This window comes from Cetorhinus maximus, chromosome 16 (genome assembly GCF_964194155.1).
Source record: "Cetorhinus maximus chromosome 16, sCetMax3.hap1.1, whole genome shotgun sequence".
NCBI classification, from domain to species: Eukaryota; Metazoa; Chordata; class Chondrichthyes; order Lamniformes; family Cetorhinidae; genus Cetorhinus; species Cetorhinus maximus.
This window is the reverse complement of record NC_135894.1, coordinates 76,176,236-76,195,275: the sequence shown is the minus strand read 5'-3', so window position 1 is coordinate 76,195,275 and position 19,040 is coordinate 76,176,236. Positions and strand designations below refer to the sequence as shown.

Sequence of the window (19,040 nt, the reverse complement as noted above, 5' to 3'; positions counted from 1 at the left end):
GGAAGGCAGAGTTTTGAATGATCTCAACTTTGCTGGGTAGAAATTGGTAGGCCAGCCAGGAATGTGCTGGAATAGACAAGTCTAGGAGGAATAAAACCATTGATGAAGGTTTCAACAGTAGATGAGCAGAGAGGGGCAGAATCATGGAGATAAGTTGTTTTAGTGATGATGTGGATATGGGGTAGAAAGCTCATCTCAGTGTCAAATAAAACACCAAGGTTGCAACCAATCTGGTTCAGCCTTGGATAATTTCCATGGAGAGGAATGAAGTTCATGACAATAGAGTGTATGTGATACATAGTCCAATATTTAATTGGATGAAATTTCTGCTCATCCAGTACTGGATGTTAGTCAAGCAGTCTGACAATTTGGAGACAGTGAAGGTGAGGAGCTCAGTATTGTTAGCACATATGTGGAAACTAATGCTGTGTTTTCAGATGATGTCAGTGAGGGACAGCAAGTACATGAGAAATGGAGGAGTGGTGGGGGGGTTAGTCAGTGAGGATAGATCCTTGGGAGACAGTTAAGAGTGCAGGAGTGGGAAGAGAGCTAATGCAAGCAATTTTCTAGCTGCGACTGGAAAGACAAGAATGCAACCAGGCGAGTGCAGTTGCACCCAGCTGGATGATGGCAGAGAGGTGTTATAGCAGAATTTTGTAGTTAAATCATGTCAAAGCCCACAGACAGGTCAAGGACAAGGAGGGGATAGTTACCTTTTGTCACAAAGAAGTTATTTGTGACTTGTTTTGGTACAATGACGACGTGGAAACCTGATTGGAGGGATTCAAACATTAAGTTCTGCAAAAACTGGGCATGGATTTGGGAGGCAACAATACATTCAAGGACTTGATCAGCTAATATAGGTCTCAGGAAGGGAAACTGGGCAGTCAGCTGTTTAATAGGAATATTGTCTAGACAATACCAGGATATAAATGCAATCAATCATTCATAAGGTTATAGATGGCAATGGTCAATATATTGGGCTACCAATATGGAGTAAACAGTTGAACTTAATTGTACTTTTCTTTAATCAGGTTGTAAATAAATTGTAAAAAATAAATGTTGAATGTTAAGAGTACCATTTTCACTGCATAGAAACCGTCATGCAGTCTGCATGATGTAGCTATTGCAATATTTCTACGAAGGTATGTTTGCATTTAAACTAGATTGTAAAGAATTTACATAATTTACCAATGTTACATGCATGTTTAGAAGATCATATTTTCTTAATCCGATTTCATTTTATTTGGAAAAACTCTAAACAACCAAATCACACAAAGCTACATGAAATTCTCTGCCCATTTGCAGCATAGTACATTTGACATTGCTATTTCAACATTATATTAAGAATCAACAAGTTGCACAACTCAATACAATACAAATCTATACATTTATGAAATTCATAGATAATTATAGAAATAGTATTTTTTTCTTTTTTTAAATATGTACAAATATCCCAAAATCTGGTCAAGATTCATTCCCTCATTCCAAATGTGTTTAAATTTTATAGCAGAAACAACATTAAAACACAGTATGTGGTCAAGGTTAAAGTGCAATTGCCATTATTAGATTACTAATATTGCTATTGCACTAAATTACTCCTAATGCAGTTATGACTACAAATTCTACCTGCTTACTATGATTTATTAACATTTAACTTTAGTTCAATACAAATGGAATTAAATAAAAAGCAGTAAATTTTCAAAAAAGTACAATTCTAACCTAAAACTCTTCTGTGAACTTCATGCAAAGACCTATTTCCATTGAAAAAGATCTCTACAAATTTCCAAAATGAGCAGTACCAAATAAGACACCATTTTTATGGCTAAGTTGTTAAAATGATAAGCTATTCTTCCACCTTTTTTAAATTAGTGAACTAGTTGGAATTTTAGGACAAGCTCCCCAAAAATACAATTAAAAGATGTAACTACCAATTTTCTCCAACACCAAAAATACTGGAGTTTGCTGAATGTATTTCCAAATCCCTGCCTTTTAACCTGAATTTCCATCTTTTCCTCTGTTGTCCAAAAGTGAATCCAATCCAAAGTAAGAATGCCCTAATTTGGACACCCATAGTCTCAGTTCAGAAAGCCAATTTGGTAGTTTTTGTGCAGCTGCAGAAATCCAGCTATCATTTGCCATTGAGGCACTAGGATTTTCTTACTGTGGGCACACCTGTTTAATGACTATTATCCTTATTCAAAATGCAATGAAGTCTTTTAAATAATTAGCAAGACAGATTCTGTTCTGGACTGCTGCATTTTAGCATCTCAATAATCCTGTCCAACTCTTCAAGGCAGGGTTTGATTAATTTGTTCTGTGTATATGCAATTCTAAGTCTGTAAGAGAAAAGAACAGCAAGTTATTTCATGACTCAAAGTATGGCTTTGTTTTTATTTTAAAAAAAACTTGTTTGCAAAACATCACTTCTTCCTCACTTGCTTGAATTACTCAACATTTAAGTGCATAGATGAAGCATATAGTGTTACCAACATCAGGTCTGCCTCCCCAAAATAGTCAAGATGCTTGCTAATACATTTTGTCATGAGCAAGAACTGTGCGAAGGATCAAGTGGGTGCTAGCATATTAGTGGATGCCTGTTTTAAGCATAATATTGGCATAGCACTGAAGTAAATTCAGGTGACATGTACCAAAAGTGTAGTAATCATGTTATTTTTAGAAATGAGTGGATCGCCTATGGTATTCCCACATGGCTTCAGGAAAATATTCAGGGGTGATATGCAATTTAATGTATAATTTATTCATCAGGACCACTGATTAACAGAGACTTGTCAAATTTACAACCATGCCCCATTCTTCAATCAACTGAGCATATTTCTGCTGCAACATTCCAAAAAGCAGTGTAATCCACAATTTTATGGTTTAGTAGTAGCATGGTAAACATATATACTCGCATGCCAAGCTAAGGGAGAGGGTGAGAGAGTAAGTGAAAAGTATAGTCCAGGGCTTCAGATCAAAAAGAAAAACAACATATGAAGCTTTATTACATTGCAAAATATGTAGTATGTGACCTACTGTTCAGATGCAATGTAATTAAGGTGTTTAAGATGATTTAAAGAATTTTATAGGGAAGCTATTCCCTCTGGTGGGATAGTCCAGAACAAGTGGGCATAACCTTTAAATTAGAGCTTGGCTGTTCAAGGGTAATGTCGGGAAGCACTTTACACAAAGGGGAGTAGAAATCTGGAACTCTTTCTCCAGCACCATCCCCTAAAAAAGCTACTAGATCAATTGAAAATTTCAAAACTGAGGTTGATATATTTTTGTTATGTAAATAAATTATGGGATATGGAACCATGTTAGGCAAAGAAACAGATCAGCCATGATCTAACTGAATTGCAGAACAGACTTGAGGGACTGTTACCCAACTCCTATTTTCTAAAGACCCTTTGGCATAGCCCTTTTTGATATGTGAGCTTGGAGAATTAGCAGTTGCTATTTGACCATGGGGACTGTCAGCCCAATTCTTTGCTTTCACAGCATATTGCATTTAAGCCAATGCTGGCCTTGAAGTCTGGTTGATGTTTTCCCTCCCCAGCCCAGGTTAGAGCGAGCTGTAATAACTTTGTCCCATCAGTTGAGATTCGGCAACTCAGCTCAGACCAGATGTTGGACTTGGAAGTTTCCTGGTCTGTGCAGCTCAGTTCTATTCTACCCAGTGACTCTCCAACTGGGAAGTGAAACAGTTTTATTCTTCAATAGATTCATCACGGGAATAAAGATGCAAGTCTATATTCACAATATGAAGGTTTCCTTTGCATGTGTATGTTATATGGCAAGGCACTCAACATAACTTTATTGAAGGAGGCAAACATGTGGCAGGCAATCTTATTTAAAAATCAGCATCCTTGTTATATTGGGGAAAAAAAAAGAGACCCCCCCCAAAAGGCCCAGCAAGTTCCAGTCATTTCCGTTTGGGCTGGGATGGGGAGCATGAAGAAAACAAAGTTACTATAATTCAATAACACCTAATGGAAGTGTGGATTGGATTTGGCTGGATGATACCTAAGGGATCTCAATACCCAGGGTCCTGGCAAGGGGCTAAAATAAAGAACAAGTTTGACAGAAGAATTAAAAGAAAATTAGGAATTTAAAAGATTAAAGCAAGGTCAATTTTCAGCTTCAATTTAGTCATGCAAGACATTACCATTAAATTTCTTAATGACATTACTAGAGAAGTAGAGAATGGGGCAGGGCAGGAACTGAAAGAAAACAAGAACAAAAAGTTCACAATCCATGTGTCTTGAAGTATCTCCATAGAATACTTCAAGCCCCCCTCAAAGTCATTCCAAAGTCACTAATCCCAGATAAACTGCCATCAGTTAGCCATTTACAATAGCACTCAACATTTTTTAAACTGATTTTCAAATTCATAGTATTTTGAATAGAAAGACCTACTATTCATTTTCAAAAATCTGTAATATATTTAATTGCAATAGGAGTGGACAGGTACCTTTTCTTAAGTTGTTTATACTTCTCCAATTCGAAACAGCTTCTCTGCAAGATAGACATGCACTGAACAGCTAAAGCAGTAAAACACTGTTGTGTGCATTCATTATGGAAGCTATTATCCCACTGAGGAAGTTCACTTGTATATCTCCAGGCAATTAGTACATAGTCTAATGCAGTTTCCCAGCACTCTGCTTGCAATAATAGTCTCCCTTGTTCCAGGCAAGTTTTCTGCATGGCAATAAAATAAAATATATGCATGAGAAACAACATTTCTAAAAGTCACTTCTGTCTTGATACAGAATTTTCACATGAACCATTAGTTGAATTTGACAGCATCTTTCCATTAAGGACAAGGGTCTGGGGTTAATAGATAGAAATACAATTCTAGCACAGAAAAAAAATGGTTCCCAACTTCCTCTTCATGAATTCCTAACCAAGACAACTGAGTTGAGACACAATTAGTCCTGCCTTCATATTTGAAATGTTTAAAACTTTGTGTACATCATAAACAATAAAAGGTAGGTTTTTGGCTTTTAATTAGCTGGTGCTTTCAACAACATTAGCAAGGGGAAAATGGTCTATAGGGGTCTTGGAAGTATTGATGTAAGATACTGACAATAGACAGTTGATGTTGTGTTACAACCCCAGCTGATGTTAATACTGGACAAGTCAGATCCCAGAGCGAAACCTGGCTTGATTGATCCTACCTTTCTTGGATGTCAAGATTGACAAAATGACTTGTTCATCGCTTATCTGTCCTGTAACCTTGGGGTGGGGGGAGGGTGGCAAAATTGTTTCTTCCTCCTCAGTAGCACAAAGTGGGCTCATAGCAAGTAAGCAACAGTTTTCCAATGCACCAAATTATTTTGTTTAATGCAGTAAAATCTCATGGGTAGATGGTTAGATTATCTCTTGTTGGAGATGGTCACTGCCCAACACTTCTATGGTATGAATGTTACTTGCCACTCATCAGCTAAGCCTTAATGTTGTCCAGGTCTTGTTGCATGCAGGAATGGACTAAACATTTTGCAATCAGAGCATCCTCACATCTGACCTTATGATGGAATGCAGGTCTTTGAGGCATTTGAAGATGGTTGGACCTAGGACACTACCTTGAGAAACTCCTGTAGCAATGTCCTGGGCTAGATGATAAGCCTCCACAACCATCTTCGTGCTAGACAGGACTCCAACAAATGGCGTTTCCCCTCCCGATTTCCATTGACATCAACTTTGCTAGGACTCCTTGATGTTAAGGCCAATTACTCTCACCTCAATGGGAATTCAGCTAGTTTGTGCATGTTTGGACCAAGGCTGTAATGAGACCTGGAGCTGTGTGACCACAGTGGAACCCAAACTGAGTATTGGTGAGCAGACTCTTACTGAGCAAGTGCTGCCTGAAAGCACTATTGATGACATCTTCCTTCACTTTCTTGATAAGAATGTAGATTGATGGGGCAGCAATTGGCCAGATTGGATTTGCCCTGCTTTTTGCAGACAGGACCTAGGCAATTTTCCACATCGTCAGGTAGATGCCTATGCTGTAGCTGTATTGGAACAGCTTGGCTAAGGGCATGACTAGTTCTGGAGCACAAGTCTTCAGTACTATAGCTGGGATGTTGTCAGGGCCCATAGTCTTTGCTGTATCCAGTGCCTTCAGCCATTTCTTGACATCATTTGGAGTGAATGGAATTGTTTGAAGTCTGGCATCTATGATGCTGGGAACCTCAGGAGGAGGCAGAGATGGATCATCCACTAGGAACTTCTGGCTGAAGATGGTTGCGAATGCTTCAGCCTTGTGTTTTTTCACCAACGTGCTGGGCTCCCCCATTATTGAGGATGGGGATGTTTTGGACCTTCCCCTCCCATTAGTTGCTTAATTGTCCACCACTATTCATGACTGAATATGGCAGGACTGTAGAGGTTTGATTTCATCTGTTGGTTGTGGGATCATTTAACTCCTTGTCCGTAGTATGCTGCTTCTGCTGTTTAGCATGCACGTAGTCCTGTTCTGTAGTTTCAGAGGTTGTCACATCTTAGGTACACCTGGTACTGCCCTAGCATACTCTCCTACACTCTTGATTGAGCCAAGATTAATCCCTTGGCTTGATGGTAATGGTAGAATGAGGGATATACCAGGCCATGAGGTTAGACATTGTGATTAAATACAATTCTGCTGCTGCTCACAGCACCTCATGCCCAGTTTGGAGCTGCTAGATCTATTGAGTCTGTTCCATTTAATAGTGGTAGTGCCACACCACACAACTGAGGGTGTCCTCAGTGTGAAGATAGGATTGTCTCCAGAAGAACTGTGCAGTGGTCACTCCTACCAATACTGTCACGGATAGATGCATCTGTGACAGATTCATGAGGATGAGGTCAAGTATGTTTATCCCTCTTGTTGGTTCTCACACTACTTGCTGCATTTGGCCTTCGGGACTCAGCAGGTAGTGATGCTATCAAGATACTCTTGGTGTTGGACATTGAAGCTCCCCCAACCCAAAGAACATTCTGTGCCTTTGCCATCCTCAGTGCTTCCTCCGAGTGGTGTTCAACATGGAGGAGCACTGATTCAAAAGCTGAGGGAGGGAAGTAGGTGGTAATCAGTAGAAGGTTTCCTTGCCTGTGTTTAATCTGATGCCATGAGACTTCATGGGGTCTGGAGGACTCCCAGAGCCACTCATTCCTGACTATGCTACTGTGCTGCTACCTCTGGTGGGTCTATCCTGCCAGTAGGACAGTACATACCCAAGGATGGTGATGGAGATGACTAGGACATTGGCTATAAGGTATGAGTCCGAGAGTATGACCGTCAGGCTGTGGCTTGACTAACCTGCAGGACAATACCCTCAACTTTGGCACAAGTCCCAACATGTTTGGGAGGACTTTGCAGGCAGGACTGGGCATGGTGTGCCTTTGTCGTTTATGGAGCCTAGGTTGATGCCAGGTGGTCCAGTTTTATTCTTTTTGACTTTTCTGTAGTAGTTTGATAAAATGGAGTGGCTTTGTGTTCCTGTTCAGCATTCAGAGTTTGACTGATATGTGCATGTAATGAGAACAAGTTTAAGTATTACTATCAAATAGCCTGCTATATACAAATAGCCACACAAGTGAGTCAAGTACTGAAGGTTATTGACAGCCATGAAGTATAATTTGTACATTCAGAAGAAATGGGTAGAAAAATTGAATGAAAGACAAACCCATTTTGATGATGTTTTACTCGCATTGTGTTTAAAAACAATTTTGGTGCAGAATACAAACCTTAAAAGCTTGAAGATGGACATGTGCTTTGCGATAACAGTATGCATCTCTATTGGAACCCAAGCGCCATCGAGGTATTGATCGGTACATGTTGATTTTCCTCAACTCCAGCTGTTCCTGAGCAAACTTCAAGTTCAATGATGGAAGAACCAATTTCAAGTCCTGTTTTAGGTAAAAAATAGTCTGAACTAAATACATCCTTATTCATAAACTGAAATCTTTTGTCAAGGCATAGTTATGAAAGGGAAGCATAGGTTACACAGTAGTCCATCTGAGGTACAAAAGAAATTAAGTTTATGAAGTACTAAATTACTATTGCAATGCAAGTACATACCTCTTCATCAAGTTCTGGATATCTGTGCAACAAAAGGGTACGCACAAGCTGGGATGATGCTAGGTCATTCAGTTTGAATTCTAAACTTACATCTGGCTTAAAATTCAGTTGTTGTTTCTTGAAAGGCAGCTCTAAGGAGGAAGGAAAAAAGTTAAATTGTATCTCTTTAAGGAAATGCTTTGCTTTTTATAGTAGATGTTGTCATTTTCCAACATTATAGTAGAGTTCCTAGGAAAGTGGTTTGTCATGCTTCTCAGTTGTGTGCATTTCCTTTACTGAAAGCTGGCATACCAGAGGAATTACTAGCACTGCATAGGTATCTCACCATGGAAATAATAAACAGCATTTCGTGGATCACACCCAAGTCAATCATAGACGAAAATGAAGACAACAGTGGACAAAGATTCTCCCACAGTAAGATTCCGATCTCCAACACCAAGTTCTAAAGAATCCAGATTTGGATGCAAACTAAACTTTGGAGAAATACTCAGGTTTGTAATATATGCATATTACACACCTTTCTTGTTGCAACTTTGCAATGTTTTTGTGCGACAATTGGAAGCTGCTGGTGAACTGAAGCACAATCTTCTTCCGTCTCCAAACTTTCTCCTGGCAAAAGATGAGCCTTCAGAAATATATTCTGTTGAAAGGAAAATTAAAATGTACTTGCAGCAAAATGACAAGATAGGTAACAGCTAATGGCTACTTATAGTCAAGTATAAGCAAAGGTTATCTGACAATGCAAGACTTCAAAAGTCTTGCCTCTTAACCAAATATCCTCAGAGCTACCCATCACTTCAGTCTACCCACTTTAATGGTAGCAGTTTTGTCTGTCCTTGAGCAAGCTCCTAGACTAAGCAATTCAAGAACAGTGAATCAGGAAAATGGTATTATCTTTCGTGACAAATGTAGCCACAAAGATCATGCTAGTCTTCAGCTCAGTGAAAGCAAGTGGAGTCATACCCAGCACAAAGGAAGGTGGTTGTTGGAAGCCAATCACCTCAGCCTCAGAAAACCACTGGCAGGAGTTCCTCAGGGTAGGTCTAACCATCTTCAGCTGCTTCTCCTTCATAAGGTTAGAATCGCTGATGATTATACAGTATTCAATTCTGTACGTAACTCCACATAATTAAACAGTCTGTGACCACAGACAGCAAGACATGGGCGACATTCATCATGTTTGGGCTGATAAGTGCAAGTAACATTTGTGCCACACAGACAACAGACAATGACCACCTCCAACAAGAGGGTGATTAACCACCTTCCCTTAGCATTCTATAGCATTACCATTGCCAAATCTACCCACCATCAACATCCTGGGGGTCATCATTGACCAGGAACTTAATGGGACCAGCCACATAAATATGGTGCCTATAAGAGTGGGTCAGAAGCTGGGCATTCTGCAGCAAGTGACTCACCTCCTGACTCTTCCAAGCCTGTCTACCATCTACAAGGCACAAGTCAGGAGTGTGATGGAATACTTTCCACCTGTCTGGATGAACACATCTCCACAATACTCAAGATTCACTCCCATCATTGCCACAATGTGGCTGCATTGTGTACCACTTACAAGATGCACTGTAGTTACTCATCAATGCTTCTTGACAGCACCTCCCAAACCCATGACCTCCAATGTCTATAAAGATAACAGTGGCAAACACAAGAACACCATCACCTTCAAGATTCCCTCCAAATAACATCATCCTGACTTGGAAATATATTGTCATGAAATAGTGAAAAGCAAGAAACAATGGAAGTCCAAAGAGACTTGGGTGTTCAATTGCAGAGATCATTATTCATGACATTTTAATCAAAAAAGCTAATAGAATGCTGGCCTCTATATCTAAGGTAGAAGTCATGTTGCACCACACCTTAGGAAGGATATTTTGGCCTTGGAAGGGGTGCAGCATAGGTTTACCAGAATGATACCTTGTAATTTAACCCTTTGATTCAAAGTGGGATTACACAAACTAAGGTTGTATTCCTAAGAATTTATGGGACGATTTGGTCAAAGTTTTCAAGATATGAAGGGGAACAGATATGCTAGATAGGTGGAACAGATAAGGTAGATAGGGAGAAGCTATTTCTGCTGGCTGGGGAGTCTAGGGCTAGGGGAGTGTCTAAATATTGGAGCCAAATATTTCAGGAGTTAAATTAGGGAACACTTGTAAACACAAAAGGGCAGCAGAAGTTTGGAACTTTTCAGCAGATGGCAATTGATGCTAGTTGAATTGTTAGATTTTTGTGAACCAAAGGTATTAAGGGACATGAGCAAAGGTGTTTATATGAAGTCAGGTCAGCCATGACCTCATTAAATGCAGAACAGGCTCAAGGGGCTTGCTCCTGTCCCCGTTACCTACGCAGTACAGCTGAGTTGACCAATACAGGTTAACTTTCAACTCTGCTGAACTCCCCATCTCGGACAGATAGTGCAAAAGGAAAAAGTAAAAATCTCTGCCAGACTTATTGTACTGTGTAAAAATCTAAGAGAGGCATTAGAATAGCCCAATTCCCTCAAATTTCTCAGAACAAAAATGGGATGAGGATGGCTGATGCCTTATTCGTGATCGTAAACCATTAGGAAAATTCACACACACACACACACAAACAGACCTGGCGTTGCATTCAGATTTTGAACCAAACAATCATCTGATGGACCGTTGCCTGTTCTTAGGAAAGACGTTGGAATATTGACATGAAACGTTGTTAACTGTGACTGTGTTCTTGTAGAATTCAGAATATCTTCATAGGACCTGCGGAGGTGAACTGAAGGGACAAAAAGGTATTTCAAACATTATTCTACAGAATTTTGGCTTACTTGTGTGACAGCACCTACAAATTATTTTGCTTCTATTATTTCAAATGCAAATGCCAAAGGCCAGCCAAGCCTAGCTGCAAATCTCTACCATTTGGTCTGTGAGGATTAAAAAAATACTTAAGTCGGGAGTTTTTTGAAAAGCCAATATTGCTCACAATGGAATTTGTGACAGTAAACACTTGCACCATGCACTGCATCATAAACAACAGTTGTATTTTTAAGTGACAATTGGAAATATATTCCTTTCCTTAGAGGGCACAAGTTAAGATAATCAAAAAAAACAAGGAGGTTAGAATTTTTTTAAATTGCTAGGACATTGAAAACCCTACAGAAGAACAAAATCTACAATACTTTGTAAAATAAATAAAACTTATAATAGTATAAGCTTAAGTGATCTTTCAGAAAGCTAGCAGAGGCATATTGGGCCTCCTCCTGTGTTAAATTGTGCATGTTGCTCATTATAAGCAGATGGGATGTTGAATTTCCAATTCCTTTATAGGTAATCCATCTGATTTTTAAAAAAAATTGTTCATGAATGTGGACATCGCTGGCGAGGCCAGCATTTGTTGCCCACCCTAATTACCCACCTTTTTAAACTGCTGCAGTCCATATGGTGTAGGTATGTCCAAGGTGCTGCTAGTTTAGGAGCTGCAAGCTTTTGTCGCAGCAACAATGAAGGATCGGTGACATTTTTACAAATCAGAATGATCTGTGACTTGGGAGAGAAATTTGCAGTGGTGTTCCCACGTGCCTGGTGCCCTTGTTCTTCAAGGTGGTAGAGTTTACGGGTTTAGAAGATGCTATTGTAGAAGCCTTAGCTGGTTGATGCAGTACACCTTATACACCGCAGCCACTGTGTGCCTGTAGTGGATGAGGTGCCAATCAATTGGCCTGCTTTGTCCTGGGGTCTACTGAGCTTCAGGTGTTGATCGGGCTGCACTCATTGGGCAAGGGGGTGGGGGTGGAGGGAGAGTATTCCATCTAACTTAATGCATTATAGATGGTGAAAGGGCTTTGGTTGATGGAAAGGGGGGGGGGTCACTTACCATAGAATACTTAGCCTCTGACTTGCTCTTATAGTCACAGTATTTAATGTGGCTCGTTCAGTTACGCCACTGGTTAATGGTGACCTGTAGGATGTTGATAGTTGGGGGATTTGAATTTGGTAATGCTTTTAAATGTCAAAGGAAGGTGATTAGAGACTCTCTTGTTGGAGATGGTCATTGTTACATGCCATTTAATCAGCCCAACCCTAAATGTCATCCAGGTCATGCTGCAAGTGGGCATAGACTGCTGCATTATCTGAGGATTTACGAAGAGAACTGAACATTGCATCAGACAACATCCACATTTCTGATCTTATGGTGGAGGGAAAGTCATTGATGAAGTAGCGGAAAATGGTTGGGCTTAGGACACCATCCTGAGGAACTCCTGCAGTCATGTCTTGGGGCTGAGATCATTGGCCTCCAACGCCACAACCAACTTCCTTTGTGCTAGGTATGACTTCAGCTGGTGAAGAGCTTTCTACTCTATTCCCATGGACTTTAATTTTACAAGGCTCCCTGATACCACACTTAGTTAAATACTGCCTTGTTAAAAAGCAGTTTACTCTCACTTCACCTCGAGATTTCAGTTATCTTGTCCCATGAAGTCTGGAGCTGATTGAGGAGGTTATTGGAGATTAAGTGCCACTTGTAAGCACCATAGACAACACAACACTGAGTAGTCTGATGGGGTGGTAATTGGATTTGTCCCGGTTTTTGTGGACCATATTGCTTGAAGTTTAAAACACATTATAAATGTACCTAATCATTTATTTAGCCAGTTAGGTCATGAAGACCAAGATGAGAGGACTGGCCAACAGGGGTCTCCTGACTTGTCTAAAAGGTTAGCTTTTAGTTTAGAAAAAAACCTAACCGCACAACATTCATGAGTAAGGGTAAAAAAATAAATCTCTCCGTACCTCACGTTTTATTTATGCTCAAAATTTCTGGACAGATCATATTTACCATTTTCTCACCACCGATGCTCCCTGAGTATTTCCAGCATCTGCAGTACTTACCTTTCATATCTAGTTAGTAGTTATGCATCGTGTCCTTCAATATAATATATCATTTTATAGCGTATCAATAATCAATATAGTATCTAAACATCTGTCACAGAGCAATACATAAGTTTATTTTTTTAATCATGATGGTTAACTAAACACCCTTTAATTGCTGGCTCATGTTTGGCGCCTACTGCAACTTTTATTTCCTACAATAGTGAACAATGCCCTCAAATTATTTTAATGACTAAATCAACTTTATACGAGGTTTATTTACTAGGATTATGCGCACAATGTTTTCTAATTTTACATTTAAACGATACATTTTGTACGAACATACAGGATGGCGAAAACCGCTTTCTCATCTGCCCGCCAATACCACAGTAAAATGACTCTGTCTTTAAAAGCATATAACTCAGCTTTTTTCTTACAAGGACGACACAGATCGATAGCTTAACTCCACAGATACAATATTTTGTGTGGATTACCATTGTCTTGACTTTCAATATTTTAAAATACTAACAAACGACTCGACTCCCCTTCCCTCCCCCATCGCCTCGTCTCTGTTGAGCGCCTTATTTTTTCCGCGTCTATTTAAAAATGGACTTCTACTCACCAGCAATTTTAGGCTGCGGGTTTGGAATTTCTACCAGAACTTGTCTCAGGTTTACAGCAGGAGCCATTAACAAATATATATATATTCACACACGAGACCGAATTAAGTTACCCAAACGTCTACTTATTTTTGAGAAACAAAAATCTTGGAACTATTAAAAACTCCTGGATCCGGGCTCAATTTTCCTACTAAATGAGTAATTTCTTCGTGCAAATTGGACGGCATAAAAAAGGATGAAATATTTTTCTCTGTAAATGACTGATGTTGCAATCTAATGCTCTCTTTCCCCTTCCCTAACCCCTAGCCGTTCACCTGACTGCACTGCACTGAATGACTGATTCACTGAAACCTTTCCGTCCTCTAGCTGCAATGTAACAAAGTGGAAATTGCCGCGCGGGCGGGGCTTCATCAATTTAACCCAATACCAGCACCGCATACAACACCCGAGCTCTTTCCATTGGATACTTATCAGTCCTTTTAACCGGAACTCAGAACCCACCACTTGCCTGTATACCAGGCAAACGAAGAATCACCTTGTATTAAAGATATACAGGATGTTCACATCGAAAATGGATAATTAATTAATTATACACGGGCAGTCATTGCCAATGGTGGATAAAATTTAATAAGAATGAAGCAGGACAACATTCGTATGGGCCTAAGACCGAGCGGATTCGTACTAGGGGATCAAATTCAGAGATATATGTTTGTTCATGTCTCACGAGAATTGTTCCAGGAATGAGGACGTGGATTAGTTACGTAGATAGATTGGAGAAGTTGGGACTGTTTTCCTTGGAGAAGGAAAGATTGAGAGGAGATTTGACAGAGGTATTCAAAATCATGAGAGGCCTGGACAGAAGCTTCCCTTGATGGAAAGATCGAGAACAGAGGGCACACATTTAAGGTAATTGGCAAAAGAAGCAATAGTGAGGAAAAACTTCACATGGGGAGTGTTTAGGATCTGGAATACACTGCCTGAAAGTTTGGTGGAGGCAGATTCAATTGAGGCATTCAAGAGGGAATTGGATTATTATCTGCAAAAAAGAATGTATAGGGTTATGGGGAGAAGGTGGGGGACTCAATGAATTGCTCCTTTGGAGAACCAGAGCAAACACAATGGGTGGAATGGCTTCCTTCTGTGCTGTGACCATTCTGTGATTTGTGAGCTCAGCATTTCCAACAGTAGAGGGTGGGAAAGAGCAAAAGTAAAATGTCCGCAATGGATGGAGGGGAGGAGTAATTAAATGACAAGGAATGATAATCTAAAGCAAGAATAGGTGATAATGGGGAAAAGTAAAGAAACAAAAGATGAGTCTAGAGGAATTGTAAATGGTAACAGCAGCAGAAGGTTGTGAGTTCAGGTTTCAGAGACTTGATCACAAAAATCCAGGCTGACACTGCAGCGCAGTATTAAGGGAGTGCTGCACTGTTATGGGTTGTGTCTTTAAGATAATACATTAAACCAAGGCCCTGACTATTTTTTCTGCTGGATGTAAAAGATCCCATGTCATTATTTTAAAGAAAAGCTGGGAGGTTATCCCTAGTGCCTTGGCCAATATTTAAACCTCAACCAAAATCAGTAAAAATGGATTATCTGGTCATGATCACACTGCTGTTTGTGGGAGTTTGCTGTGCACAAATTGGTTGATGCATTTCCTACATTATAACAGTGACTACAGGTCAAAAGCACTTCATTGGCTATAAAGTGCTTTGTGATAGATATCTTGTGGTCATGAAAGGCACAATATAAAAGCAAATCTTTCTTTAGTAGGGTGGAGCAAAGCATGGAACCTCTGGCGAAGAGGGTCAAGTGGAAGAAAAAAGCAAAATACTGCGGATGCTGGAAATCTGAAACAAAAACAAAAATAGCTGGAAAAACTCAGCAGGTCCGACAGCATCTGTGGAGAGGAATGCAATTAACGTTTCGAGCCCGTATGACTCTTCATCAGAACTAAGGAAAAATAGAAATGAGGTGAGATATAAGCTGGTTGTGAGGGGTGGGACAGGTAGAGCTGGATAGAGGGCCAGTGATAGGTGGAGGCAAAGAAGAGATTGCCAAAGATGTCATAGACAAAAGGACAAAGGGGTGTTGACTGTGGTGATATTATCTAAGGAAAGTGCTAATGGTGACATTAAGGGTATAAAGCAGGACAAGCAAGATGGCCCTAGTAGGGATGGGGTGGGGGGAAGGGATCAAAATGGGCTAAAAGGTGGAGATAAAATGATAGATTGAAATAAATTTAAAAATAGGTGGGAAAAGAAAAATATATTAAAAAAATTATAAATTATTGCAAAAAGGGGGTGGGGATGGAAGAGAAAGTTTATGATCTGAAGTTGTTGAACTCAATGTTAAGTCCGGAAGGCTGTAAAGTGCCTAGTCGGAAGATGAGGTGCTGTTCCTCCAGTTTGCGTTGAGTTTCACTGGAACATTGCAGCAGGCCAAGGACGGACATGTGGGCATGAGAGCAGGATGATGTGTTGAAATGGCAAGCGACAGGGAGGTCTGGGCCATGCTTGCGGACAGACTGAAGGTGTTCCGCAAGGCGGTCACCCAGTCTGCATTTGTAGAGGAGACCACATTGGGAGCAGCAAATGCAGTTGACTAAATTGAGGGAAGTGCAAGTGAAGTGCTGCTTCACCTGAAAGGAGTGTTTGGACCCTTGGACGGTGAGGAGGGGGGAAGTAAAGGGGCAGGTGTTGCACCTTCTGCGGTTGCATGGGAAGGTGCCGTGAGAGGGGATTGAGGTGTAGGGGGTGATGGAGGAGTGGACCAGGGTGTCCCGGAGGGAACTATCGCAGTGGAAAGCCGCCAAGGAGGTGAAGGGAAGACGTGTTTGGTGGTGGCATTATGCTGGAGTTGGCGGAAATGGCGGATAATTTTAATAATAAATGGTGGATCCTTTGAACTTGGAGGTTGGTGGGGTGATAAGTGAGGACAAGGGGGACCCTATCATGTTTCTGGGAGGGAGAGGGTGTGAGGGTGGACGCGCGGGAGATGGACCGGACACGGTTGAGGGCCCTGTCAACCACCGTGGATGGAAAACCTCGTTTAAGGAAGAAGGGAGACATGTCAGAGGAATTGTTTTGGAAAGTGGCATCATCAGAACAGGTGCGACGGAGGCGAAGGAACTGAGAGAATGGGATGGAGTCCTTACAGGAAGTGGGGTGTGAGGAGCTGTTGTCAAGGTAGCTGTAGGAGTCGGTAGGCTTGTAATGAATATTGGTGGGCAGTCTATCACCAGAAATTGAGACAGAGAGGTCAAGGAAGGGAAGGGAAGTGTCAGTGATGGACCATGTGAAAATGATGGAGGGGTGGAAATTGGAAGCAAAATTCATAAATTTTTGCAGGTCCAGACGAGAGCATGAAGCGGCACCGAAGCCGTCAATCGATGTATTGGAGAAAGAGTTATGGGAGGGGGCCTGAGTAGGACTGGAACAAGGAATGTTCCACATACCCCATAAAGAGACAGGCATAACTGGGGCCCATGCGGGTATCCATAGCCACACCTTTTATTTGGAGGAAGTGAGAGGAGTTTAAGGAAAAATTGTTCAGTAAGAGAACAAGTTCAGCCAGACGGAGGAGAGTAGTGGCGGATGGGGATTGTTCGGGCCTCTGTTCGAAGAAGAAGCAGAGAGCCCTCAGACCATCCCAGTGGGGGATGGAGGTGTAGGGGGATTGAACGTCCATGGTGAAGAAGAGGTGGTTGGGGCCAGGGAGCTGGAAATTGTTGATATGATGTAGGCTGTGAGAGGAATCGTGGATGTAGGTGGGAAGAAACTGGACAAGGGGAGAGAGAATGGAGTCAAGATAGCAAGAAATGAGTTCCGTGGTGCAGGAACAGGCTGACATGATCGGTCTGCCAGGACAGTCCTGTTTGTGGATTTTGGGTAGGAGGTAGAAGCGGGCCATCCGAGGTTGGGAGACTATGAGGTTGGAAGCTGTGGAGGGAAGATCTCCAGAGGAGATGAGGTCAGTGACAGTCCTGGAAACAAGTGGAAGAAAGGCAGGTAGACCCCAGGATGTGAACAACATTGCTGATAGGGGTGCTCCCCCTCAAGTACCTGCCTATACCTTTACTCCAGCAGCTCTGGTGCAGCCATCTTTCATTGCCAAGTCTCAACTTTTTCCAGTTCTAACAAAAGGTTATCAACCTGAAACATTGGCCCAGAACTTCCAATCTCTGGTGGATCATACTCAGGAGGTACCCCAGAAGATATGTTGGGAAACACCCCATCCCCCCTCCGAATCCCCTGGAAGTCTCCACGCAAGGACTGCACTACAATTGTCCAGGAAGTTCAAACGGGGACCAAAACTGTACACAGTACTCCAGGTGCGGCCTCACCAACACTCTGTACAGTTGTAACAAGACTTCTCTATTTTTAAACTCCAATCTTCTAGCAATACAGGCCAAAATTCCATTTGCTTTCTTAATTACTTGCTGCACCTGCATGCTAATTTTGTGTTTCATGCACAAGAACACCCAGATCCCTCTGTGCTGCACTTTTTTGGAGTCTCTCTCCATTTAAATAATAGTTTGCCTTTTGATTCTTCCTGCCAAAGTGAATGACCTCATACTTTCCTACATTAAACTCCATTTGCCAACTTTTTGCCCACTCACTCAACCAATCTCTATCCTCTTGCAAATTCCTTATGTCCTCATCACAATGTGCCCTCCCACCTATTTTTGTATCGTCAGCAAATTTGGACACATTACACTCTGCCCTCTCCTCCAAGTCATTAATATAGATAGTAAATAATTGAGGCCCTAGGACTGATCCTTGTGGCACTTCACTAGTTACATCTTTCCAACCTTCCAAAAAAGACCCGTTAATCCCGACTCTGTCTTCTGTGTATTAACCAATCCTCATTCCATGCTAATACATTACTCCCCAATACTGTGAGTTCCTATCTTGTGCAATAACCTTTTATGTGGCACCTTATCAAATGTCTTCTGGAAATCCAAATACACTTTATCTACTGATTCCCCTTTATCAACTCTGCATGTTATATCCTCAAAGAACTCTAGTAAATTTGTCAAACATGATTTCCCTTTTACAAAACCACATTGACTCTGTTTGATTGCGTTAAGCTTTTCTAAATGTCCAGCTCTTTCTTCCTTAATGATGGACTCTAGCATTTTCCCAACTACAGATGTTAAGCTGACCAGCCGATAGTTTCCTGCTTTTTGTCCCTGTCCCTTCTTGAACATGGGCATCACATTAGCAGTTTTTCAATTCGCTGGAATCCAGTAAGTTATGGAATATTTCGACCAATACCCCCACTATCTCTGCAGCCACTTGCTTTAAAACCCTTGGATGCAGACCATCAGGTCCTGGTGACTTGCCTTTAGTCCCATTAGTTTGTCAAATACTTTGTCCCTTGTAATAGAGATTGTTACAAGATCTTTCCTCCCATTAGCTCTTTGCTTATCTGATATCTTTGGGATGTTTATAGTGTCCTCCACTGTAAAGACTGATGAAAAATATTGGTTTA

The 19,040-nt window shown here is 41.0% G+C and overlaps 1 protein-coding gene and 1 long non-coding RNA gene across 2 annotated transcripts in view; one reads left to right on the top strand and one right to left on the bottom strand.

The window, feature by feature from the left end:
• LOC144691971 (uncharacterized) overlaps nt 1–19,040 on the top strand; it is a 32,298-nt gene that overhangs the window by 10,747 nt on the left and 2,511 nt on the right. The window contains exons 2-3 of the long non-coding RNA XR_013579243.1: nt 10,796–10,847; nt 15,315–15,518. This is a non-coding gene — a long non-coding RNA (uncharacterized LOC144691971). The remainder of the gene's footprint in view (nt 1–10,795; nt 10,848–15,314; nt 15,519–19,040) is intronic.
• Nucleotides 1,222–13,878, bottom strand: LOC144691970 (uncharacterized). The gene is made up of 7 exons (XM_078560545.1): nt 13,547–13,878; nt 10,679–10,831; nt 8,583–8,705; nt 8,066–8,196; nt 7,732–7,893; nt 4,475–4,701; nt 1,222–2,339 (listed from the first exon to the last, which is right to left on the bottom strand). Exons 1-7 carry the CDS (start codon nt 13,611–13,613, stop codon nt 2,228–2,230), a joined length of 975 nt encoding a protein of 324 aa, XP_078416671.1. The 5' UTR covers nt 13,614–13,878; the 3' UTR covers nt 1,222–2,227.

Bases quoted from the DNA above. Each gene is read 5' to 3' on its own strand.
- LOC144691970 (XM_078560545.1), bottom strand. From the start codon at position 13,613: ATGGCTCCTGCTGTAAACCTGAGACAAGTTCTGGTAGAAATTCCAAAC. The intron at 7,894-8,065 runs GTATGTACTTGC...TACCTAAAACAG, and splicing joins ATCCAGAACTTGATGAAGAG to GACTTGAAATTGGTTCTTCC. The intron at 2,340-4,474 runs GTACCTGTCCAC...TTTCTCTTACAG, and splicing joins TATAAACAACTTAAGAAAAG to ACTTAGAATTGCATATACAC.